At 42.7% G+C, this 27,492-nt stretch overlaps 4 protein-coding genes across 5 annotated transcripts in view; 3 read left to right on the forward strand and 1 right to left on the reverse strand.

Annotated features, from left to right (window-relative positions):
- The window catches only part of LOC143284613 (uncharacterized), a 42,022-nt gene extending 40,281 nt beyond the window's left edge, over nt 1-1,741 (forward strand). The window contains exon 7 of the mRNA XM_076591456.1: nt 1-1,741. This exon is cut by the window's left edge and continues 1,048 nt beyond it. Within this exon, the coding sequence (XP_076447571.1) occupies nt 1-393 (393 nt within the window). The 3' untranslated portion in view covers nt 394-1,741.
- Nucleotides 1,742-1,914: 173 nt separating this feature from the next.
- LOC143284614 (uncharacterized) lies at nt 1,915-7,968 on the forward strand. Its single transcript, XM_076591457.1, has 3 exons — nt 1,915-3,408; nt 3,998-4,098; nt 4,953-7,968. The coding sequence occupies exons 1-3, from the start codon at nt 3,198-3,200 to the stop codon at nt 7,200-7,202; spliced, it is 2,562 nt and encodes an 853-aa protein (XP_076447572.1). The 5' UTR covers nt 1,915-3,197; the 3' UTR covers nt 7,203-7,968.
- A 125-nt stretch (nt 7,969-8,093) lies between these two features.
- On the reverse strand, nt 8,094-12,632 carry LOC143284615 (uncharacterized). Its single transcript, XM_076591458.1, has 4 exons — nt 12,522-12,632; nt 11,549-11,638; nt 10,828-10,921; nt 8,094-10,069 (listed from the first exon to the last, which is right to left on the reverse strand). Exons 1-4 carry the CDS (start codon nt 12,549-12,551, stop codon nt 9,258-9,260), a joined length of 1,026 nt encoding a protein of 341 aa, XP_076447573.1. The 5' UTR covers nt 12,552-12,632; the 3' UTR covers nt 8,094-9,257.
- A 110-nt stretch (nt 12,633-12,742) lies between these two features.
- On the forward strand, nt 12,743-26,000 carry LOC143284616 (uncharacterized). Of its 2 annotated transcripts, none has more exons than XM_076591460.1 (4): nt 12,743-12,897; nt 16,821-16,893; nt 21,499-21,786; nt 25,095-26,000. In XM_076591460.1, exons 1-4 carry the CDS (start codon nt 12,880-12,882, stop codon nt 25,142-25,144), a joined length of 429 nt encoding a protein of 142 aa, XP_076447575.1. In that variant the 5' UTR covers nt 12,743-12,879; the 3' UTR covers nt 25,145-26,000. The 2 variants fall into 2 exon arrangements, with proteins under 2 accessions (XP_076447575.1, XP_076447574.1); XM_076591459.1 differs by having other exon boundaries at nt 12,770-12,909.
- The last annotated feature ends 1,492 nt before the right edge of the window (nt 26,001-27,492 follow it).

Consider the following 27,492-nt stretch of genomic DNA (forward strand, 5'->3'; position numbering starts at 1 on the left):
GCACGTGCTGACGCTGCCCACGACGCTCCCCGCCTGGCGCGCCGTGCTGTGGAACCGGACAATGACGTCAGCAACTCCGGGCTGGGCGTCAACCCTCTGTGCTCCCAGACACCTCCATCTCGCCCCACCCGTGACGTCAAGGGAGTGATGACGTCAGCACAGGCTCCTTTCCGCACGGTGATATCTGTGGGGAGTGGGGGGAGTCTGAGGGACAGCAAGGGAGTGGGTGATAGAGGAGGGGACACACCCCCTTCTTTCACCACTTCCCCATTCAGTCCTCCCCCCTTCTCTGGATCGCCCAGTCTGTTCAGATCCTGCCTGACGTCATCACCGCACGGGCTGATGGGCTATGGAAACGCTCTGGATGACGAGGAAGATGACATCGAAGTGTGATGACGTCAAGCGCAACTTGTCTTTTCGAGTGATAAATGGATTTATGGCCACGTTCCGAATAATTCTCTGGGCGAACTTTTGCAACAACAACAACAGTGAATATTTTCTTCTTTTTCAGCGATGTTGAAGAATGGTGACTTTTTTACGAAAGGCATGACATAACTGACGGATTATGTATGGCGTTATTTTTGTCATCTTGATACAAACCACGGCTATGATAACAGTGTAACATCTGACTTATCTTGGGGATGACGTGGTGTGCCAAGCTTTTTTTGGTCTTCCAAACTGATGTCAACGATACTTCTTCAACACCAATTCTGTAGATAATTTGTTAACGAACAGAAAGATCAACGACATCCCTCAAAGGCGGGGGATGACTGAGAACAGATTCTTTATATCCAGCTCTTTGGCACAGACAGCAGTAGTGATCAGAATGAAAGAACTGATAGTTTTGTGTTTTATATATATATATATATATATATATATATATATATATATAGATACAGATCAAGTAGAGAGAGAGAGATGGAAAAAAAACCAACTTGCACATCTACTCAGTGCACCCCCTTCCCACAATCTCCGGCTTTTTACCGCACATAGTAAAACCATATTAATTGATTATCATTGCTCTTTCATTCGACCCATAGCCAACTTACGTAGTGTACACTTTTACCCTCTCCCCTGCTCTCTTTTCTGGGGGGGTGTGTGTGTGTGTGTGTGTGTGTGTGTGTGCTGTCACACTAATAGCTTTACCGACAGATGAGTGATGTCACATGACACCTTTACCCACAGGTCAGTGATGTCACATGACAGCTTTACCCACAGGTCAGTGGTGTCACGTGACACCTTTACCCAGAGGTCAATGATGTCACATGACACCTTTACCCAGAGGTCAGTGATGTCACATGACACCTTTACTCAGAGGTCAATGATGTCAAATGACACCTTTACCCACAGGTCAGTGATGTCACATGACACCTTTACCCACAGGTCAATGATGTGACACTGACAGCTGGCACGGCACGAGTTGCCATGCCCCAACACGTGGACACAGACCCCAGGGTCATAAGTTGTCAGTCAGGCTGGGCCCACGTGACCATCAGCACGTGTCCGTCACCACGTGACCATCAGCAGGTGTCAGTCACCACGTGACCATCAGCCCGTGTCCGTCATCACGTGACCACCAGCACGTGTCAGTCACCACGTGACCACCAGCACGTGTCTCGCTGTCCAGTGCCAACTCCCTCCTTGCATCCTTTCGCCGTCACGTTGTGTCTGTCTCTTCTTCCCAACTGGTTCCCTCGCCACTTCTCTCTTTCTCTCTCCCCTATATTTCTTTCTTCCCTTTCTCTTTTCCTTTGGGGTGGGGGTGGAGGGGAGGTAGTGGTGGAGAGGTGGAGGTAGGGGGAGGAATGGGGAGAGGGATGTGGGTAAGGGGGGGGGGCGCGATTTACAGACAGTTTTGATGTTTGAACGCATGTGATTAAACAACAACAACAGCAACAGCAATGCACAAACTGTGCTGCATGGCACAGCTTTTTGGTTCGAAAGAAACGTTGTCCTGTTGTGTGGACTTGTTAGCTGTTTGTGAACTATATTATGATGACTGATTACAGTGTGCCAATACTTCAGACTGTTATCTGTTCTTCGCTAATGTTCGAAACTACACTGGTACATTACAGAGGTTTTGGGTGTTGTTGCTTTTTTTTTTCCCCTGCAAGTGCATGTGCGTTATCTGTATGGATGCCACCGTGTATGAATAATGTGTGTGTGCTTGTGTCAGTGTGTGTGTGCGTGTGTGTGTGTGTGTGTGTGTGTGTGTGTGACAGAGAGAGATTTGGTGGTAAAATATGTAGTTTTATTTTCATGATGATGATGATGAACATAATAATAATAATAATGAACATGATAATAATAATAAGAAGAATTTATCATTATCACTATTATTATTATATCGTCATCATAATATATATATATATATATATATATATATATATATATGTGTGTGTGTGTGTGTGTGTGTGTGTGTGTGTTAGTGTTACTCTTTTTACCACAACAGATTTCTGTGTGTGAAAATCCGGGCTGCTCTCCCCAGGGAGAGCGGGTCGCTACACTGAGAGCGCCACACACACACCCCCACCCCCTACCCCCTTATATATACAAGAGAGAGAGAGAGATGTAAATCATCATCATCATCACTGATGACATCATGATCATCATATTGTTATCATTACCATTATAGCATTATATTACCACCTTCTTCTTCTTCCTCGTACACCTCCCATTAGATGAGCAGCCCGGTGTCCTCGATGAAGGCTGCCGTCCGTCGCAGCTCCTCCAGGGTGCCGTACACCGATTGTCAAGAAATGTCGAATCAACTGTGTTCTCTTTGTCAATAAATAGATATACCATCACGAATCATGTCTTTGTACAATGTGTGTGTGTGTGTGTGTGTGTGTGTGTGTGTGTGCATGTGACAGTTTTTTCAAGGCCTTATCAACGCGTTAGGTCAAGGCGAAGGTCAGCCGTCACTGGGTTCATGATAATGAGTAAACTTTGACCTCTGTATCTGTATCTGTTGCCGGAGTACATCGCTGTAACTGAAACTAACTTCCAAGTAATGATACAATCAATGACATCATGGTGACGTGTCTTTTGCACCAAAGACACTAGTATCTCATAGACGGTCAACTTCCTCCGCGCATCCGAAGAGCATCGGACAGAACGGTTTCCAGCACCTGCCGGGCAGAGCACTTCCGCTACGACTCGGAACACACGCGTTTCCGCACGTTGTAATTTTCATCATGCCTGGAGGGGCTAACTGCGCTATTGTTGGCTGTCCTGCACAGAAAGCGAAGAACAGAGGACTTTCCTTTCATGTTATACCCAAGAAGGGGAACAACGATGAGTGGAGGGACGCAATGATTCAAAAGATCAACCGTGTCGACCGCGGGTTCAATCCAGACAGAGCGACAGTTTGTTCACGGCATTTCACAGATTCTTGCTTTCGATATGGTGAGTTGTACTTATAAGAATATCAGTTGATATGATACCTGTAGGTGTATCTCTGCTTGTGTGTTTATTTGTTAGTATGCTTACTTTATATATATATATATATATATATATCTCTGCTTGTGTGTTTATTTGTTAGTATGCTTACTTTATATATATATATATATATATATATATATATATATAACGTGTCTCTGTGTAGATGAATGCATGTTCTTTTTTTTTGTTATTTTTGTTCTTTTTTTTATGCTGGTGATTACTAAACCGTTTTCAACTTTCACTGATTACATACATTTTTAAAGTAAACATAAACATAAGCATATAACGATAATCATAAGTGTGTAGTATCAACCAAGTTCCTGCACAATAATAAGCTTCTGCAAAGTAATGGTACTTTACAAATGCACTTTATATAACAATTCTTAATGTATAAAGATAATATTTAAAATAACATTTGGTGTGCACGATAGTAAAATGTATTGCGCACATTTTTGTGTGCACTTATTGTTAAGTTTGTATGTTTTTTGGTAGGAAAGTTTTGTAAAATATAATCTTTTTTGATGTAGACTATGCCAAATGGTATGTCTTGCAGGACCCACTGGTGTGCGATCCTTGATTCCTGGAAGTCTTCCAACTGAATTCATGCCTTACAAGTCAGTGGAAACACCAAAACCACCCCCACGAAAACCATTGGTAGGTATAGCCAGCAGAAATCATTTGTGGAGGGGGGAGATTGTTTATTGTTAACTTCTTTTCTAGTGCTATTTTTCAGGATTTGGTACCACACATTTGGTATATCACTGTATGCCTGTTTTAAGTAAATGTGCAAGCTTAACTTCATCTTGGGTTGTATTGTGCATGTACTATTGTAATATACTTAAACTTTGTTTTTGTTTTTTTCAGCTGATTCATAGACAGTTGTTGAAAATTGGAAAATGATTGAAAACTTCAGGTTTTGCTGATGCAGCAAGCACAATTTCATAGTTAGAAGTTTAATGCATGCTATCATTTTGACAGTATTAACTGCTAGTCCATGGTGAGTATTTTATGTTATCCATTAATACACACAGCTGAGATGATAAAAGTACACACACACACACACACACACACATATATATATATATATATATTGCTAGTCACACCCCAAACCTAATGGTACATTTTTTTTAAAAGGGAATAAGATTCACACATAAAGGATAAAACTATTGATATATCAAAATACAAAGGTATAAAAATATTTTAAATAAATGATTAAATATTGTCTTTTTTTTTTTCCTTGAAAGTAAATTTTAAACTATGAGAATCACAAAGATGACTTACTCTTTAGTCTTTGGCAATCATTCTGGACACCCAGTGTAATTATTCTACAGTCACATACAAAGTTAATGAATGGACTTCATCTGATAATGAACAACACTGTTTAAAAATACACAATTAGTGAGTGGTGAACCTGTTACACATAGTATATTATTGTACATATGTTTACTGATCTCTTTTGCATAAAAATAAATATTCAGTTATCTGCATGATGCTGATTCTGGTTGCAGACTAGCCGTCCACCCCCAGAACTACCTGAGCGGGTGGCATACTACACATTTGAGGAAGTTCAGAGGGATGCACAGAGACTTCCAGCACCTTGGTGCCTCCTATCAAAAGACTCAAGACAGCTGACAGTGGCCATTGTAGATTTGATCCTGGATCAGGTAAAAATGAAAGCATTAATAAGTAGTGATTTCACAGTTGATCTCTTTGTGTTGGGAAAGAAAGTTCCAAATGTGACAGACAGTGTGGAGAAAACAAAGCTGCATGATTTCTTAAAAAATGTAGCTACGGCAAAGATGTGCATTGGAACAACTGACCCTGACCTGCAACAGTATGCAGATGTTCTTGAAAAAAATTCAAAGCAGGTATATTACAGGGAGGTCTGTTCCAGTGGATCTGTGGTAAGGTCAGTAAATTGTGTTGTGATGTTTCAAGGTGCTACTGTTCTGGAGACATGCAGTGCATGCAGAAATGCGAAGCGCTTGCTGGTGAAAAAGAAGAACAGAGCCCTTGCCAGTGCTTCAAAACCTATCAGTAAACATGACTCCCTTCGATTTATTTCAAAAGAGAAGTTGTCATGTGAACTGAAGAGCTTAAGAAAAATGAACAAAAATCTCCAAGAACAAGTAGAAGAGTTCAGGTCAACATTTGCAGAAGAAAGTGTTGAAGTAAGCACTCATCTTCATGACAGCCTGAAGCAAGTTGTTGAAACTGCAGGGCAAGATTCACTTGCCGACCTTTTTTGGAAGGAGCAAGTGAAAGCATTCACTTCCAAAGAGAGAGGAATGCGGTGGCATCCCATGCTGATACGTTTAGCAATATTAATCCATAGCCGTAGCCCTGCAGCATATGAGACTTTGAGAAAGACAGGTGTACTCAAACTGCCTGGTGAAACGACTTTGAAAGATTATACAAATGCTTTACAACCAAAAGAAGGTTTCAACACACCTGCCATGGATGAACTGAAGCGTCTTGCAAAAGACCTGCAAGAAGCAGATCGTTTCGTTGTGCTTTTGCATGATGAAATGACAATCAAATCAGACCTGGTGTTTGATAACAGAAGTGGTCAGGTGGTGGGATTTGTCAATGTTGACAAATGGGAAGAGCACCGGTGCTTTGATCGCCTGGCTACTCATGCACTTGCATTTTTTGTTGTGGGCATCAGCACAAACATCTCAGTCAGTTTAGGGTTTTTTGCTACTTCAGCTGTCACTGCAGGGGAGCTGTTCCCATTGTTCTGGCAGGCAGTGGGATATTTGGAAACTGAATGCCGGCTGAAGGTGATAGCATCCACCAGCGACAAAGCCTCTGCAAATCAACGGCTTTACCAGCTGCACAGAACTGATGATTGTGAAGATGATGTTTGCTTCAAGACAGTCAATATTTTTGCACCTGACAGGAACATTTTCTTTATTTCTGACCCACCTCACCTGGTGAAAACAGTCCGTAATAATTTGAGCAGTTCAGGCGCAGGAAGACACACACGGTACTTGTGGAACAACGGAAAGCACATACTCTGGCAGCATGTCAGAGATATGTACAACCGTGATCTTCAGTTCGAAACACGGTTCACCAAACTGACTAATGAACATGTCAGTGTGACCAGTTCAAACTGTATGAACGTAAGACTGGCAGCACAGGTGCTCAGTCGCTCTTTGGGTACCATGATGCGTGTACATGGAGGACCAGATGCTTCAGAAACTTCAAAATTCATCATGCTCATGAATCGGTTTTTTGACTGTTTGAATGGCCGATATTTCAGCCAGGGTGTACATACACGGAATCCAGACCTTGCTCCGTACACTGACAGCAGTGATCCAAGGTTTGAATTTTTGCAGTCTGAATTTCTGGGGTATGTTGAAGACTGGAAACACAGCGTTGAAACACGACCTGGCAATTTTTCTTCCTCAGAAAGAAATCAGATGTTTCTGACACATCAGACTTACAAAGGTCTTGTGATGACAGTCAGATCATTTTGTTCAGTCACTAAGTACCTTTTGGACAATGGTGTGCCATTCATTTTGAGCAGCATATTCTGCCAGGACCCTTTGGAAGAGCACTTTGGGAGGCATCGGAGTCTCGGGAAACGCTGTGACAACCCCACATTGTGGGCTTTTGCCTACCAAGAAAACAAAATCAGGCTCACACGCAGCCTTGCTCTGCAAGTACAGCCAAAAGGAAATGTGTATACCAAGAAGAAAGAGCCTGTTCTCATTTCAAACAGTCCATTGAAGAAGAAAACAAAGATGAACTAAATGATATGCAAGAGACTTTGAAGCTTTCTTTTCCACATTAATGCGTCTAGAAATTGTGTTTGTTGCTGCATTTATAATACTTTTACTTTGAAACTACAGTTTTGCTTTTGGGTTGGGTTTTTTTTTTGTTTTTGGTCTGTATTTCTTCATGTATCAGTAGTCTTCAACTGTGGAGGTACGACTAATGAAATTTGCACTTTCTGAAGCATCTGGTAATCCATGTACACGCAGCATGTTTTGGTTATATGTGCTGCAAAGAGAACTGTTGCTGTATGTTCTTTTGAATAATTTATTTGTATATGTATGTAATCTACTAATGCTGACTGAAAAAAAAGTGGAGATTGATTGTATGTATGACGAAGAGAGAGCCCAGCAGAGACTGATTGGTAGCTGGTCCCACTGAGTGTGACTTGTCAGCTTGTTTCCGTTGCTGTGTATTCTTTGTATCCTTTATTTTTATTAAAAAAAAATTGTGTGTTGATTGATGAAAACTGGTGACTACTGGTTGTATGTGCTACAAGAAGAGTACCCCCCAGAGACTGGTAGTTGGTTCCACTGAGAGTGCATATATTGTCATCCTGTTTTTGTTGCGGTGTATCCTTTTCATTGATTTATTTGTATATGTAACCTATTGATGCCAACTGAAGAAAAGTGGTCCAACTGAGTATGACTTGGATTGTTTTTTGTTGCTGTATATCCTTTGTATTGACTGGTTCTATGTGCTACTGTGTGTTATTAAAGTGACTATTGATACCATGATTTTTGCCACGAGGACTCTTTCTGTGAAAGTGCACATGAGAGAGAAAATACTGTTTACATTGTTATCTCAAAGTTTCACAAACTGACCTGTTATGATTTATTTCTTTTAACTGACAAAAGTGAAATGGTTGCTTCAAATACAATCCAGGAATGTGAACACTAACATGGTAACAAAACAGTTACAAGTGATTTCTTGAATAGCCACCAGTTGAGCCATGTGGTCAGGCTGTAGTCAGTGTCATGTCATACTTTGAAATCCCCACCAACTAACCACAACTGCTAGAAGACAAGATACATACAACAAAACATACTGAACCAAATTTAAAAGCATAGCACAATTTTTTTCCTTACATATTGAATATCAGTCTTTTGTCAATGCAAACTCACATTCACCAACAATTTGTGTTAACCACGCACACACACTACACATGCTTAAAAGCAAAGATTTGTTTCAAACAATACAATCCATGAATGTGAACACTGACATAGTAACAAAACAGTTACAAGTGATTTCTTGAATAACCACCAACTGAGCCATGTGGTCAGGCTGTAGTCGGTGTCCTGTCATCATGTCATACTCTGAAATCCCCACCAAATAACCACAACTGCTAGAAGACAAAATACACACAACAAAAATCACACCAAATTTAAAAGCATTGCACAATTTGTTCCATTATATATTGAACATCCATGTTTTGTTAATCCAAACACACATTCACTGACACACTTTACACATGCTCAAAAGCAAAGATCTCTCACACGCACATTGTTATTTATTATCCACACACACACACACACACACAAACTACATTCAAATTTGTCACCAAATGTGAGCACACTAAACACACAAAAGCAAAGACCTATCACACAACACAATGCTATTTATTATACATACACCCACACTACACTCATTTTTGTCACCAAATTTGAGTATACTAAACACACTTAAAAGCAACAATATCACATAAACACTCACAAATATGTCATTATGTAGTACTATGCTCATCATTCATGGACCTTCGTACAGCCACTGCAGGCATGACGATTCACAATACAGTTTCTTAACCTTCACACAGGAGCACTGAAGAATCAGATCTAATAAAGAACACCAAAACAATCAAACAGTCTAAGACAAAAGTCCACCCATGACAGCCTCCTTCCCAATAAAGGACTAATGATATGCAAGCATGACAAAACTAGAAAGTTTCAAACGAAAGATTCATGCATACAATCTGATTTAGATTACAAGCAACTCTATTCACCTATCCTGTCTTTATGTGTCTGTCCATGACAGTATCACAAACTGTCTGATCCACTGCTGGTTTTCAGAGTCTTTCTCAAACCTTTCTGTTTCTTCTTCAGATTCAGTTCATAACGTACCTTGTCCATCATTATCTTCATCTTGTGATGAATTCTGATTCTGAAGAACAGATCTAGGATGTGAATAAGAACATCACCAGCAATTTTTGTGGACAAAGACTGTCCACACTGATACAGCGTGTCATAGTAACGTTCTGTTACATCTGTGGACTCCAGACATGCTGCCACAAAAGAGTTAACACTGACCTCCTTTACATCATTGCCTGTGCCAGCCAACTGTCGAAATACGACTTCAACTGTGCAAAACATTTCAGAAATGTTAGGCTTAACATATGTTAGGCCACCCCTATCTAACAGTTTTGTCATGTCTGTAGCACTCTGACTGCAGCCTTCTTCCTCTCCAGAGTGCAGAGTTAAATTATTTAAACATTCAATCTGTTCATCAATGTGGTGGTTTTTCTGCAGACGCCACAGCTTTTGTTTGATTTTTTTTATTACTGACCCAGCTACATACCTAATAACCGTTTTTTCCTCTTCGGGAATGAAAGTATCTGGTTCACAGTCAGACTTCCTGTTGCAGTAACAGTCTGAAACCAAACGTTGGAATATTCTCAGAGCAATCCAGGCTGATACCTGCGATGATTTCGTTGTTTCTGTGAGGCTTTCCATGTTTTTGAGGAATGCACAATGGTAGTTCCCCCATGCTCTCTCCTTGGCTGCATTCAGAAATTTACTTCTTGGAACAAGGCAGCTGGTCAGGAAACTCAGCTTGGGAAGCAGCTCATCACCTTGAAACAAAAGGTCATACTGTACTTGTAAATCTTATATCTCAATGAACAGTGCCAAAGTTTATCTGGTTTTAGTCCATAAAACTAAAGGAAAACACTGGTTCCATTCAAAAGAATAAATAATCCCAAATGCTGTTCTGTTATTCTGTAAGTATGCGTGCAACGTAATCTGGGCCATTTGATCCTTCATGTCCTTTTTTTTATTTTCCCATGCATAACATATTCTTCCACATACACAAGTATTAAAGAAAAGGGAATAAGAAACAGGGAAATTTTAAATACAAACTCACTAAAACAATAATTACTGTTATCAATATTGAATGTACTCCTCACACACACATGCACAATTACATCTGTGTTCAGCATAAAAATATGCAGCCAGCTGTCACGGAGAAGTAAAAAGGAAATCATATTGAAGAAAACAATAATTGCTTCTGAATGAACAGTGATGAAAGACTGACTTTTTTCTTTTCTTTAAAGGAACTGATCCATGAAAATCAATTTAGAGAACAAAGAGGCAATTAGTGAATTACACTTAAAAAACAAAACATTCCAGTTACTAATAGCAAAAAGACTGCACTGTCAAAAAATGTCAACCACTCCTACTCTTCCAATGCTTCAATCTACAAACAGACAGCAATGATTCATAAGGATGAGGCAGTTAAATTCCACTTACTTTTCCTCATGACATATCAATTTACATCCACCACTCACACACAGACCCTTTTCACATCGCACAACATAATGTCTCTGCTTACATTGCAAACTGCAGACTGTGTTCTTGAAATCTGAAGGCAGGCAGGGGTCTTCTTTTAATGTCTTGCAAACATCCTGAAGTAACCAAGCAGTAACCTGTGGAGAAAAAAAGCAACATAAAAATTTTAAAAAGCAAAACACAACTGAAAAAATGTTTTGTCACTGAAGTCTTTTCCCTTTCCACACCCAGCAAAATTATAACCCACTCTTAAACTAGTTAAAGGTCTGTGTATAAAAACATCTTTTTAAAATTCACTTAACAAGATGATACTTGTTTCATATATTTGTTTTCTTCCACTGCTAAGCTGATCCATATGACAGAGTTAAAGCCAGTGCTCTTGCTATCACTGTTTCACTAACATTTGAGTTATCTATGTCACTCAGTATGAGAATGAATTTGAAGTCTTATTGTAAATAAATAACAGTCCAAAAAGCTGCTTTAAGCACAATATTCTTGAAATATATTTTCCAATATATTGAAGAAACAAGAACAAGAACAAAAAGAAGAATTTCGGACAGCTTGCACATGTTTAATTTTTGTACGACACTGGACAGAACATTAGTAGGTGATATAAAAAATGGAAACATGAGCAATATGGGGAAAAAAAGAAGAAAAATACAGATGCATTCTCAACATAAACACTTGTAGACTTTCAAACACTACGTGTAACTACGCATATATTTGAACAATACCTGTATACAGTGTATTGTTTTACAATTTACCTCAGGCACATTGTCTTCCGGCTTCTTGGTTTCAGCTGGAAACTTGCGTATTTCTTCATTTTCACTGAATATCATGTCTTCAATTTGTTCCTGCAAAGTAAATGTACACATCAGAAAAAAAAGAGATGACAGCATTTTAAAACAATTTTCAACATATTACACTGTTATTTCCACAAGTTGTCTTAGTTGTCTTACATTGTATAGAACTTGCAACACTGTTTGTATGTCTGGGTATGTACTTTACAGTTTTATTTTATACAGTTATACATGTCTGTGTGGTTGTGTGTGTGTGCGTGTGTGTGTATGTGTGTTGAAACCTACACCAAAAAATTGCACTTCACACATCATTAAGTCTAACAACTGATTACCACATAAGATTAACTGATATAACAAAATACTAATACTATGGACAAGCTGGGATCCACAATAATGCAGATTTAATCAATGAAATGAGTTTCAGCATTTTTTGCTTGAGTATTGCTATCATTCTGTGCATAAACTGTGTATGTATGTATACAATACATCATGTGTGTGTGTATTTGATATTCGCTGCTCAAGTCATTTAATACGACAGATCTCACATAACATGAAGTTGAGCACCGACTGATTGATCTCAATTATTTGTCATCAGGCTTTGAAATGCCTCGCATGGGTTATTTTTTGTTTGAAAAAAAAAATGCTGACAGGAGATGATGACATTCTGAATTTGGACACGATATAAACGTTGAAGGAACACAGAAAATGAACCGTTCTGAAAACTATCGATACGATGAACAGCGATGTATTCCCAACAGGTTTGATGTCAAAATTCAGCCGAACTTAACATCACAAAAGAATTATCAAAATATACATTTAAAATAAAACCTTTTAAAATATTTGGAAGGACACTTCGTGTTTTCCTCTATCTGTTCACGTACTAGTTAGTTTTTATATAGTGACATTTTAATTTTAATTTGCGAAACATTTGACTCACCTCGACAAGCTCGTCTACACGTGACTCCATGTTGTCAAAAGTGAACCGGATGTCAGTAACCCTGTCGCTGTTAAAAATCGGACTGGCCCACGCTTCGAAACACACACAGTGTAGGGTTACATCACAAGTTGCCCGTCTAGGGAATTCTAGTGTCTATGTTTGCACACGGCCCTGCCATCAGCAGACCTCGTGGAGTGATCACTGTTGTGGGATATTTTTAGATCGGCGCACAGTACAAGAGCGGCAAGCATTGCGTTGCAGGCAAGTGAGGACTGACTGAACGTTCCCTGCAACCCGCTTCTGTCTCTCAGTGCTTCCGTTCTCAGAGCTGTGCGAAAGCGTTGTCTGTCCGCAGAACATGGCTTCATCATCTCTGGTATATATATATATATATGTGTGTATTTGACTGTGTGTATTTGTTTATGTGTATTTGACTGTGCTTTCATATCTGTGAAACTGCATGTTTTGCGCATATCTGTTATGCATGTGTGGGTGTATGTGTGAATGTGTGTCTTCATGTCTTTACATTTATTTGCTTATTTATCATCATTGTTGTCTTTTTTCTTCTTTTTTTTTCTTTTTTTTATTATTACTTCTACCTTTTTTTCATATTATACTAGTCAGGTTGAGTTCTTCTATAGCGTATCTACGGCTGTTGCAAGGATAGTTTAGCTCGGCCTTGTCAAGCTTGTCAAGTTTGTTTACGCATCTCACCCGTTCCCTTCCCTCCCCTCCCCAGTTGTCAGCCAAACTGAATTTGTGTAGAATTTTGTCTACTATCCTGTTACACTCTGACACTAGTGGTGATCGGCAGTAAACAAACTGTAAGCAAGCTTGTGTTTTGATGAACTGACATAGTTCGATGTTGCTTCTTTTTTTTTCTTCTTAAAAAAAAAAAAAAGGTATATTGACTACAACTGATGAAATATATACTGGGAACGTGAAGCACATCATTTTGAAGTACTTGTATCAGATCGACTGAGGCACATGCTGAACACCTTGTTACAGAGTTATTGTCAGAAGATGACGTTCAGTCACCTGAGTGTAAGTCAGTGTATTAAGATGATTATTGTTTATTTATTTATGTATTTATTTACTGATTTATGTACGCTTATCTTTTTTTTCTTTTTTTTTCTCAACGCCTGACTAAGCGCGTTGGGCTACGCCGCTGGTCAGGCACAGATGTGGTGTAGCGTATATGGATTTGTCCAAACGCAGTGACGCCTCTTTGAGCTACTGAAACTGAAACTATATATATGTAAACAGTGGGGTGTTGGGGAAACAGTGGTGGTGTTGGGGAAACAGTGGTGTGGGGAAACTGGTGGTGTTTGGGAGACAGTGGTGGTGCTTGGGAAACAGTGGTGGTGTTGGGGAAACAGTGGTGTGGGGAAACAGTGGTGGTGTTGGGGAAACAGTGGTGGTGTTGGGGAAACAGTGGTGGTGTTGGGGAAACAGTGGTGGTGTTGGGGAAACAGTGGTGTGGGGAAACAGTGGTGGTGTTGTGGAAACAGTGGTGGTGTTGGGGAAACAGTAGTGGTGTTGGGGAAACAGTAGTGGTGTTGGGGAAACAGTGGTGTGGGGAAACAGTGGTGGTGTTGTGGAAACAGTAGTGTTGTTGGGGAAACAGTGGTGGTGTTGGGGAAACAGTAGTGTTGTTGGGGAAACAGTGGTGATGTGGGGAAACAGTAGTGGTGTTGGGGAAACAGTAGTGGTGTTGGGGAAACAGTGGTGATGTGTGGGGAAACAGTGGTCGTGTTGGGGAAACAGTAGTGGTGTTGGGGAAACAGTGGTGTGGGGAAACAGTGGTGGTGTTGGGGAAACAGTAGTGGTGTTGGGGAAACAGTGTTGTGGGGAAACAGTGGTGTGGGGGAAACAGTAGTGGTGTTGGGGGAAACAGTGTTGTGGGGAAACAGTGGTGTGGGGGAAACAGTAGTGGTGTTGGGGAAACAGTGTTGTGGGGAAACAGTGGTGGTGTTGGGGAAACAGTAGTGGTGTTGGGGGAAACAGTGTTGTGGGGAAACAGTGGTGGTGTTGGGGAAACAGTAGTGGTGTTGGGGAAACAGTGGTGTGGGGAAACAGTGGTGGTGTTGGGGAAACAGTAGTGGTTTTGGGGAAACAGTGTTGTGGGGAAACAGTGGTGTGGGGGAAACAGTGGTGGTGTTGGGGAAACAGTCATGTGGGGAAACAGTGGTGGTGTTGGGGAAACAGTGGTGTGGGGAAACAGTGGTGTGGGGGAAACAGTGGTGGTGTTGGGGAAACAGTCATGTGGGGAAACGGTGGTGGTGTTGGGGAAACAGTGGTGGTGTTGGGGAAACAGTGGTGGTGTTGGGGAAACAGTGGTGGTGTTGGGGAAACAGTGGTATGGGGAAACAGTTATGTGAGGAAAAAGTGGTGTCGGGAAACAGTGGTGGTTTGGGGGAAACAATGGTGTGGGGAAACAGAGGTGTTGGGAAGCAGTGATGTAGGGAAACATTGGCGGTGTATGGGGAAACAGTGGTGGTGTTGGGGAAACAGTGGTGGTGTGGGTAAACAGTGGTGGTGTCGGGTAAACAGTGGTGGTGTTTGGGAAACAGTGGTGGTGTGGGTAAACAGTGGAGGTGTGGCGAAACAGTGGTGGTGTTGGGGAAACAGTGGTGGTGTTGGTAAACAGTGGTGGTGTTGGGGAAACAGTGATGGTGTGGGTAAACAGTGGAGGTGTTGGGGAAACAGTGGTGGTGTGGGTAAACAGTGGTGTGGGGAAACAGAGGTGTGGGGAAGCAGTGATGTAGGGAAACAGTGGAGGTGTATGTGGAAACAGTGGAGGTGTGGGTAAACAGTGGCGGTGTGGGGAAACAGTGGTGGTGTTGGGGAAAGTGGTTTGGGGAAACTGGAGGTGGGGAAACAGTGGAATTGAGGAAACAGTGGTGTGGGGAAAACAGTGGTGTAGGGAAACAGTGGAGGTTTGGGGGAAACAGTGGTGATGTTGGGGAAACAGAGGAGGTGTTGTCTAAACAGTGGAGTGTTTGGAAACAGTGGTGGTGTTGGGGAAACAAAAACAGTGGTGGTGTTGGGGAAACAGCAGTGTGTGGAAACAGTAGTGTGGGAAAACAGTGATGCTGTTGGGGAAACAGTGGTGGTGTGGGGATTGACTGGTTGTGACGGTATGTGTTGACAGGTTGTGATAGTGTATGTTGACAGGTTGTGATTGTGTGTGTTGACAGGTTGTGACGGTGTGTTGACAGGTTGTGATGGTGTGTGCTGACAGGTTGTGATGGTGTGTTGACAGGTTGTGAGGATGTGTTGACAGGTTGTGAGGGTGTGTGTTGACAAGTTGTGAGGGTGTGTGTTGACAGGTTGTGATGGTGTGTTGAAAGGTTGTGATGGTGTGTGTTGACAAGTTGTGACGGTGTGTGTTAACAGGTTGTGACGATATGTTGACAGGTTGTGATGGTGTATGATGACAGGTTGTGACGATATGTTGACAGGTTGTGACGGTGTGTGTTGACAGGTTGTGACTATATGTTGGCAGGTTGTGATGGTGTATTGACAGGTTGTGGCTGTGTGTTGACAGGTTGTGACAGTGTGTTTTGACAGGTTGTGATGGTGTGTTGACAGGTTGTGAGGATGTGTTGACAAGTTGTGAGGGTGTGTGTTGACAAGTTGTGAGGGTGTGGGTTGACAGGTTGTGATGGTGTGTTGACAAGTTGTGAGGGTGTGTGTTGACAGGTTGTGATGGTGTGTTGACAGGTTGTGACAGTGTGTCTTGACAGGTTGTGACTGTGTGTTGACAGGTTGTGACAGTGTGTGTTGACAGGTTGTGTTGGTGTGTGTTGACAGGTTGTGACAGTGTGTCTGGACAGGTTGTGACTGTGTGTTGACAGGTTGTGACAGTGTGTCTTGACAGGTTGTGATGGTGTATGATGACAGGCTGTGATGGTGTGTTGACAGGTTGTGACAGTGTGTGTTGACAGGTTGTGACTGTGTGTTGACAGGTTGTGACAGTGTGTGTTGACAGGTTGTGTTGGTGTGTGTAGACAGGTTGTGACTGTGTGTTGACAGGTTGCGATGGTGTGTTAACAGATTGTGTTGGGGTGTGTTCACAGGTTGTGATGGGGGGTGTTGACAGGTTGTGATGGTGTGTTGTGTTGACAGGTTGTGATGGTGTTGACAGGTTGTGACCGTGTGTTGACAGGTTGTGACGGTGTGTGTTGACAGGTTGTGACTGTGTGTTGACAAGTTGTGACGGTGTGTGTTGACAGGTTGTGACTGTGTGTTGACAGGTTGTGATAGTGTTGACAGGTTGTGATGGTGTGTTCACAGGTTGTGATGGTGTGTGTTCTGCTGATAACAGCCAACACAGCCACTGCCTGGGAATGGAAGTGTCCGGAGATAGGTCAGTCATGGTCCGTCCGTGTCACATTGCTTGCCATGTGTGTATGTGTGTGTGTCCTGCAACTATGCACTACATCTTCTTCTTATTGTTATCATTATTATTGTTATTACAGATACAATAAAAGCACAATTTGAAGAGAGCATGAAGATACAAATGTTGTTAAACTGTTGAAGTTTCGATACAGTAATAAGTTACAGTCAAAACTGCTGGGACATAAGGCATTGACAGTCATGAGCAGTCCATGAGGGCATCACACCCAACACTAGAAAACAGACCTGTGGTGTGAAGGGTTAGCAGTCAGTGGACCCATCCTCCATCCATAACACATACCTGACCCTCCATCCATAACACAGCCCTGACCCTCCATCCATAACACAGCCCTGACCCTCCATCCATAGCACAGCCCTGACCCTCCATCCTCCATCCATAGCACAGCCCTGACCCTCCATCACACACCTGACCTTCCATCCATAACACAGCCCTGACCCTCCATCACACACCTGACACTCCATCCATAACACAGCCCTGACCCTCCATCCATAGCACAGCCCTGACCCTCCATCCATAGCAACCAACATGCCTTGATTCTAACCGACTCAGTGAACCTCATACAGAAAATTGAAAATGGAATGGGAAGCCCAGAGTGGCATAAGACAATGCGCAACTTTCAGATTAAAAAACTCACATGGTCACACTGCCCGGGACATGCAGGTGTTAAGGGAAATGAGCGAGCTGACAGACTTGCTGGTAACGCAACAACAACGTGCGGCCTACATCTAGGAAAATCAGAAATCCTCAGTAAAGTCAAAGAATATCAAAAAGAACAGGTACAAGGCCATCACACCATCGATCACCTCAAAGAAATAAAATCAGAGAGAGGGAGCAGCCGTAAGTCTAGCATGAAAGGTAGAGCACGATGCTTTGCAAATCAAACAAATATCGGCATCATTTCCAAACCAACATTGAACAAATTTCTTCAAAACGGAACAGAGTCTCTGTGGGCTTTTCCAAATACAATAGACTGCAACACACTAGACGCCACGTTCTTAGCATCAGAGATCTTTTCCCATCCCTCTTGCGGCCAATCAGTGGCAGCCTCTGTGTGTGTGTGTGTGTGTGTGTGGGTCTGTGTGTTTGAGTGCGTTTGTGCATGCGCGAGGGTGTAAGTGTACACAAGTGTCAGGAGAGTTCTGTGCATGTGTGTGTGTGTGTGTGTGAGGGTGGGGGGGGGTTGGAGGGGAGGGGGTAGAGGATGAGGTATGTGTGTGTATGCATGCCTACACTGTGGGAGCAACGGAATATTGGAACGTGCGGGTGTGTATATATATATATATCTTTGTATATATGTGTGGGGGGTTGGGGTGGGGGATATGGGTGTATGTGTGTGTGCTTGTACAAGTAAGTGTTCATCTCTGTGTGTGTATGTGTGTGTGTGTGTGTGTGTGTGCCGTGGAAGCTGCGATACGTAGCTGGAAATGAGTGTGTGGAGGAAGGGGGTAGAGGAGGTGCAGGGTAATATGTGTGTGGAGGGGGTGGGGGGGGTGTCTTGGGGCTCATGTACATTTATATGTATTTGACTGTGCTTTCATATCTGTGAAACTGTATGTTTGGTGCATATCTGTTATGCATATGTGGGTGTATGTGTGAATGTGTGTCTCCATGTTTTACATTTATTTGCTTATTTATCATCATTGTTGTCTTTTTTATTTTTTTTATATTATTATTATTATTACTACTACTTTTTTATATTATAATTATTATTTATTTATTTATGTACGCTTATAGTTGACTTCATCAAGTTTTTGCGCCTTATACATATTATTAGTAGTGGTAGTAGTAATTTTTTTTATGTATTTATCTATTATTCATTCACCCCTTTTTTTTCTTCTTTTTTTTTCTCAAGGTGACTAAGCGCGTTGGGTTATGCTGCTGGTCAGGCATCTGCTTGGCGGATGTGGTGTAGCGTAAATGGATTTGTCTGAACGCAGTGACGCCTCCTTGAGCTACTGAAACTGAAACCATAACACAGCCCTGACCCTCCATCCATAACACAGCCCTGACCCTCCACCCTCCATAACACAGCCCTGACTTTCCACCCTCCATCCATAACACAGCCCTGACCCTCCATCCATAACACAGCCCTGACCCTCCACGCTCCATCCATAATACAGCCCTGACCCTCCATCCATAACACAGCCCTGACCCTCCACCCTCCATCCATAACACAGCCCTGACCCTCCACCATCCATCCATAACACAGCCCTGACCCTCCATCCATAACACAGCCCTGACCCTCCATCCTCCATCCATAACACAGCCCTGACCCTCCATCCATAACACAGCCCTGACCGTCCATCCATAACACAGCCCACAGCCCTGACCCTCCATCCATAACACAGCCCTGACCCTCCATCCATAACACAGCCCACAGCCCTGACCCTCCATCCATAACACAGCCCACAGCCCTGACCCTCCATCCATAACACAGCCCTGACCCTCCATCCATAACACGGCCCTGACCCTCCATCCATAACACAGCCCTGACCCTCCATCCATAACACAGCCCTGACGTTCCATCCTCCATCCATAACACAGCCCTGACGCTCCATCCTCCATCCATAACACAGCCCTGACGTTCCATCCTCCATCCATAACACAGCCCTGACGTTCCATCCTCCATCCATAACACAGCCCTGACCCTCCATCCATAACACAGCCCTGACGCTCCATCCATAACACAGCCCTGACGCTCCATCCTCCATCCATAACACAGCCCTGACGCTCCATCCTCCATCCATAACACAGCCCTGACGCTCCATCCATAACACAGCCCTGACGCTCCATCCTCCATCCATAACACAGCCCTGACGCTCCATCCATAACACAGCCCTGACGCTCCATCCTCCATCCATAACACAGCCCTGACGCTCCATCCATAACACAGCCCTGACGCTCCATCCTCCATCCATAACACAGCCCTGACGCTCCATCCTCCATCCATAACACAGCCCTGACGCTCCACCCTCCATCCATAACACAGCCCTGACGCTCCACCCTCCATCCATAACACAGCCCTGACGCTCCATCCATAACACAGCCCTGACACTCCATCCATAACACAGCCCTGACGCTCCATCCATAACACAGCCCTGACACTCCATCCATAACACAGCCCTGACGCTCCATCCTCCATCCATAACACAGCCCTGACCCTCCATCCATAACACAGCCCTGACGCTCCATCCATAACACAGCCCTGACACTCCATCCATAACACAGCCCTGACACTCCATCCATAACACAGCCCTGACGCTCCATCCTCCATCCATAACACAGCCCTGACCCTCCATCCATAACACAGCCCTGACCCTCCATCCATAACACAGCCCTGACCCTCCATCCATAACACAGCCCTGACACTCCATCCATAACACAGCCCTGACACTCCATCCATAACACAGCCCTGACACTCCATCCATAACACAGCCCTGACGCTCCACCCTCCATCCATAACACAGCCCTGACCCTCCATCCATAACACAGCCCTGACGCTCCATCCATAACACAGCCCTGACACTCCACCCTCCATCCATAACACAGCCCTGATGTTCCATCCTCCATCCATAACACAGCCCTGACCCTCCATCCATAACACAGCCCTGACGCTCCATCCATAACACAGCCCTGACGCTCCACCCTCCATCCATAACACAGCCCTGACCCTCCATCCTCCATCCATAACACGGCCCTGACCCTCCATCCATAACACAGCCCTGACCCTCCACCCTCCATCCATAACACAGCCCTGCCCCTCCATCCATAACACAACCCTGACGCTCCACCCTCCATCCATAACACAGCCCTGACGCTCCACCCTCCATCCATAACACAGCCCTGACCCTCCATCCATAACACAGCACTGACACTTCATCCATAACACAGCACTGACACTCCATCCATAACACAGCCCTGACACTCCACCCTCCATCCATAACACAGCCCTGACCCTCCATCCATAACACAGCCCTGATGCTCCATCCATAACACAGCCCTGACGCTCCATCCATAACACAGCCCTGACACTCCATCCATAACACAGCCCTGACGCTCCACCCTCCATCCATAACACAGCCCTGACGCTCCACCCTCCATCCATAACACAGCCCTGATGTTCCATCCTCCATCCATAACACAGCCCTGACCCTCCATCCATAACACAGCCCTGACGCTCCATCCATAACACAGCCCTGACGCTCCACCCTCCATCCATAACACAGCCCTGACCCTCCATCCTCCATCCATAACACGGCCCTGACCCTCCATCCATAACACAGCCCTGACCCTCCATCCATAACACAGCCCTGACCCTCCACCCTCCATCCATAACACAGCCCTGACCCTCCATCCATAACACAACCCTGACGCTCCACCCTCCATCCATAACACAGCCCTGACCCTCCATCCATAACACAGCACTGACACTCCATCCATAACACAGCCCTGACGCTCCATCCTCCATCCATAACACAGCCCTGACCCTCCATCCATAACACAGCCCTGACGCTCCATTCATAACACAGCCCTGACGCTCCATCCATGCCTCAGTTTCAGACACGTTGTGCAGTGTAGGACTGCCCATTGCGGGAGGAGTTGCAACAGTGGTAGCAGCCCCTGTGGTTCTGTCGGCGGCAGGCTTTGGTGCCACTGGCGTCGCAGCAGGGTCGCTGGCTGCCAAAGCCATGTCAGCAGCCTGGACCACAGGGATGGGTGCAGGGGCGGTGGCCACCCTGCAGTCAGCTGGAGCTGCAGGGCTCACCATGGGGCAGACAGCGCTCGTCGGCACGGCTGGAGCATTGATCACCAAAATGTCCACCGGCAGCTGCGGAAAACAAGGTGAAAACACACTTCTCTCTTCTTTTTTTTTTTCTTCTTTTTTTCATCACGAAATGTCAATAGACATTGTTATACAGTCTTCTGTTTGGCCTGGGTTGCCATGATGACGGCCTTTACTTCTGTAAAAGGATCACGGCTGACACGGGGATTAGGGTGATCATACTAGAAGGTCTTCATGCCCATTAACGAGTTCTGTGATTTCACTTGCAAATCTTTTTGCAACTACTGGGATTGAGAGAATAATGCTAAAGATCATCGTATCATTGCACTTTTTGTGAGTTCATCACGCTACATCAGAAAAACAGAAGAGAGAGGATAAAGGTTTAAAAAAAAAAATCATTAAAAAATGGCCGAGTGACCTGATGCAGCAGTGAGGTCCAAATGATGGAATGGTTTCATCACATGTTGAAATCCACACAGTCTGGCTCATGCACACTTCAGGGCACGTTCAGATGGAACCTCTGTTTGCCTGTTGGACTTCTCTCTGGTGTTCCAACCAGTTGGAAAACAAGTGTTGTAATCCAGACTGGAGGGGAGAGGGGGGGGGGGAAGAGGGTTTAGAACCAGACCAAGAGGACTCACACAAAGGCAACATATTATAAAGAAGCATGCCTGAAAGTATGTGTACATAGGAGAGTAAATTAAATGGTTTGTGAGAAGGAAGGAATTTTTTTTTTGTTTAATGTCCCGTCACACATATCGGTGATTGAAGACATTTTGTAAAAGTATTTATGAATACATCTGTGTATTATCGGTTAGAAGGGGTGGGAGATGTGGATGAATGGAGGGTTGGGGGAAACTGGGCAAATGAGGGTAAAAATGTGGGTGAAATTTGAAATTTGAAATGAGAGCAATGTTAAATTGTTGTGTTCTGTGTGTGCATCACAAACAGTACCATCAGAGACATTTCCTACGTTTCATGCTGCTTGTTACTGCCGTGATGATTGTGTTTACTTCTGTAGAAAGAATCACTTTCATGGCCTACCGTTTACTTTTGTAAGGAATTACCCTTATGACCCACTGTTTACTTTTTTTAAGGAGTTACTATACTCTCATAACCTATTGTTTACTTGTTTACTTTTTTAAGGAGTTACTATACTCTCATAACCTATTGTTTACTTGTTTACTTTTTTAAGGAGTTACTATACTCTCATAACCTATTGTTTACTTCTGAAAGGATGTAATATCATAACCTACTGTTTACTTCTGTGAGAAATCACTCCAGCAACCTACTGTTTACTTCCATAAGAAAGTAATATAACCTACTGTTTACTTCTGTAAGAAATTACTCCATTAACCTACTGGTTTGTTTTTTTTTTAAGAAAGTAATATAACCTACTGTTTACTTCTGTAAGAAATTACTCCATTAACCTACTGTTTATTTTTTTTTTTAAGAAAGTAATATAACCTACTGTTTACTTCTGTAAGAAATTACTCCTTTAGCCTACTGTAAGGAAGTAATATCAAACCTACTGTTTACTGCTGTGTAAAAACTGTTCAGGGAGGTTCGTTCTGTTCCAAGAGAGAAGAACAGAGAGGGGATAACAGATTGATTGATCGATATACTCTTGCACTCACTCACTCTCTCTCCTCACACCGATAGCAGGGCCACATGGAGTGTTTTTTTTATAGAGCATTTACTTTTACAATATACATGGGAAATCAGCACACACGTTAAGGAGTTCACCCTACTTAGCATACCGTACATAGCATAAGCAACGCACACTAAAGCAGCACACACTGCCTACTTTAAGTACTTCCTACAAGAAGCACACAGTAAAACGTTCACCCTACGTCTAAAGCAGCACACAGCCCATCAAGGATTTCCCTGCACTTCACATCACCGATCAGGCAGTCAGCCTGTGTCAGTGTTCAGTTCTTCTGGGAGACAGCCAAGAACTAGCTCTGCTGACTGGTTTTATCCCTTCCCACAACATACTGTGCATACTAACGCAAGCTACAACACTCACTCCCCAACTAGTTGAACTGAAATAACCAGTCTTTGCTTGTCCTAGTGACGCTATGTGAATGACTGACAGATTCACTGCTTAATCCCGATTCGTCCATTTCAACAGATTGATCTGATTCGCTCACTTCAAAACTTGTTTCTACACACATTCTGTGGCAAGTCCAACATACTGCGTCACAAAGAGAGGGGAGAGGGAAAGGTGGCTGGGGGGTGGGGGGACAACTTGAAAGACAGACAGCCTTACTGGGATGTTCCAACATGCCGACACTTAGCATGTTTCGAACACGCCGACATCTGTTTCAGCACGGGGATTGCGGCAGACATCACATAACTGCACATGCTCTTACAGCTGGGGCGGGTGATGCGGCGTCGCTGACCAAAGACAGCCGATTAAGGAGTGGGGGTGGGGAGGTGGAAGGAGGGAGGGTGGCGCGGTGTCGGCGCGACCTCAAAGACTGTATGGAGCAGGGAAGGAGATAAGAAAGGGTTGGGGCGGGGGAGGGGTTTTTTTTTTTTTGTTTGTTTTTTTCCCCCGGACTTTCTTGGGTCGACCACCGTTTTATTATATATATATATATATAAATTCATTATGACATTCAGAATAGATGAGAAAAAATGTGAACATTAACAATAACAGATATAAGTGATTATGTTGATATATATACATATATATATACACACACATATATATATATATATACACAAATATATATATATATATATACATGCATATATAGTTCATTACACAATCAAACACATGAATCATTGGGGCGGGGGAGGGTGAAGGGAAGGGGGACAGTGTGGGTGGTGCAGGTGATACTGCCGGCACACACATAAGTGTAAGAAATCTCTCCCATAACATACTGTTTACTTCTGTGAAAAATTACTCCCACAACCTGTCTACTTCTGTAAGGAAGTAATAACATAACCCACTGTTTACGTCTGTACAAAATTACTCCCACAGCATACCGTTTACTTCTGTAAGAAATTACTTTCATAACCTACTGGTTACTTCTGCAAGGAACTGGTGTCATAACTGTTGTCAAGACAAATACCCCCTACCCTCTCCTTTCTTGAACTTTGCTCAGTCAGTCATGTCTACACTGTTGAATTGTATAAAATGGTTGTCACAATGTCCCTTAGCTCAGTCAGTTATGTCTGCACTATTGAATTGTATAGTATTGTTGCACAACAGATTTCTCTCCCTTCCCTCAATCAGTCATGCCTACACTACTAATTGTTTAGTATTGTTGTCACAATAGATTTCTGTCTTTTTACCTATTTTCTGGTTCTTATTCTACAGACTTTCCTTATTCTTTGCTTGTATTCTGAATTTCAGATCCTCCCGATGAAAATGGAAAATTAAAACAACGGTCAATCAACAACTGATTGACTCATTCTTTCACCCTGCACAATTTCAAGGCCAGCACACGGACAGCATTTCAGTTACCACTGACAAGTGAAATCAGAACTTTGTACTGCTTTAAGTCTGTTATGTTTTGTTTTTTTGTTTGTTTTTTGGGGTGGGGGTGTGATAAACCCTTGATTTTCATTTCGACATTACCAAAAGCCCATTTGCATTAATGAATAAAGAACAATCTCCTACATTGCTTTAAGTCTGTTATGTTTTGTTTTTTGTTTTTTTGGGGGGGTGGGGGTGTGATAAACCCTTGATTTTCATTTCGACATTACCAAAAGCCCATTTGCATTAATGAATAAAGAACAATCTCCTACATTGAAGTCTTTGCAACCATTCTGTGTCATTCACAGAAAGATCAACTTTCAAAATGAAAGTACAAAATAAAGCCAAGCCTATCATTCAAGCTCTCCCAGGGAAATGTGGAAAAAAAATCTATGCACACTGTTTAGGGTTGAGATTTAAAAACTTTGACAGAAAGTGAACCAGTTATTCTTTGCTGATTGAATGACTTAATAAAAAAAAAAGAAGAAAAAAACCCACTATGATCTTTTATGAAGTAAGAGACAATGACAGATGATTACTGTTTATAAGTTTGACACAACTTCCATGCAAAATCTGTTAACAAAATGTTAATGAAAAGCCCTGCACATTGTATTCCTTTCCCAAGTAAAGAAGTGCTGCTTTTTCTTTCTTTGATCAGTTTGAAATTTTGTTGTTTTTGTGTGTTGTTTTTTCTCTTTTCTTATTTTCAAATTATTTTGATGTTGTATTTTTATGTACTGTTTTATGTAACCAAAAGAAATTAAAAACAAAGTAAGCACTCAACTTTGTCTATTTGCCTCTGTGTGTGTGTGTCAGTTTGACATTGACAGTAAACTTATGTTTGACCACCAGATATGTTTGCCCAGTGTGAGTGAGTGAAACAAGAGTTAATTCACTTTGGTAGTAAAACGGAGGTTTACTGTCAGTGTTTGCCAGACCACATCTGTACAAAATGTGACCAGTGAGCGCCTGTTGTTGGAGATACATATGCTCAGGGTTTAACAAATCAATTTACTGACAACTTCGAACTGTGAACAAACAAACAAACCCACGCACAAGCACACGCACGTGCGCACGCATGCTTGTTTGCTCTTTATAAGTGAAACTGAGAACTTTGTCAGTGCTGCTGTGAAGTGCCATCAGCTGTAGGCACTGAAAGGAAAGGCATACAGCATCTAAGAAACTGTCCTTTTGAAAAAAAACAAAAAACAACAACAGCATCCCCAGTCTGCTTTCACACCTTTGATGTACACACAGCATTAACACCTACATGAAAAACAACACAGCATTAACACCTACATGAAAACAACACAGCATTAACACATACATGAAAACAACTCAGCATTAACACCTACATGAAAACAACACAGCATTAACACATACATGAAAACAACACAGCATTAACACCTACATGAAAACAACACAGCATTAACACATACATGAAAACAACAAAACTGACATTCATTTCTGCTACACGTGTGTCTTCACAAGTGACTGAGAACGTTGATGTTTTTGACTTTTTGCATTCATTATCAGTTGTTTCGCTTGTCAGTTTAACGACTTCTCTTTTACGAAGTCCTTTAAGTAATTTCCTGTAACTGTATTTAGAGGGGTTTTTTTGTTTGTTTGTTTGTTTGTTTGTTTTGTTTTTCTTTCAAATTTCACCCACATTTTTACCCTCATTTGCCCAGTTTCCCCAAACCCTCCATTCATCCACATCTCCCACCCCTTCTAACCGATAATACTCAGATGTATTCATAAATACTTTTACAAAATGTCTTCAATCACCGATATGTGTGACGGGACATTAAACAAAAATTCCTTCCTTCCTTCTGCTACACGTCTGGGTAAATGCTACTTAGCACATCACTGAACTATCACCTCTCTTCTCCACATCCCACACACACTCTCTCAGTTTATGTTGGCACAGTTTGTGTTGTTTCAAAACAGCTGTTTCTCTGTCCAGATGATGATGACTTTAACTGTGGGTTACTTCATGTACATACATGTTCTTTGTGTCCTGTGTGAACTTGCCACTTACACTATCACCATGTTTTTTGGGTTTTTTTGCCTTTCTCTTCCTTTTGTTTCTGTCCATGTTCACCATGGGATGTTTTCTGGAGAGAGAAACCCTGAACCATGTTCACCATGGGGTGTTATCTGGAGAGAGAAACCCTGAACCATGTTCACCATGGGATGTTTTCTGGAGAGAGAAACACTGAACCATGTTCACCATGGGGTGTTATCTGGAGAGAGAAACCCTGAACCATGTTCA

Source organism: Babylonia areolata, chromosome 8, assembly GCF_041734735.1.
Source record: "Babylonia areolata isolate BAREFJ2019XMU chromosome 8, ASM4173473v1, whole genome shotgun sequence".
NCBI classification, from domain to species: domain Eukaryota; kingdom Metazoa; phylum Mollusca; class Gastropoda; order Neogastropoda; family Buccinidae; genus Babylonia; species Babylonia areolata.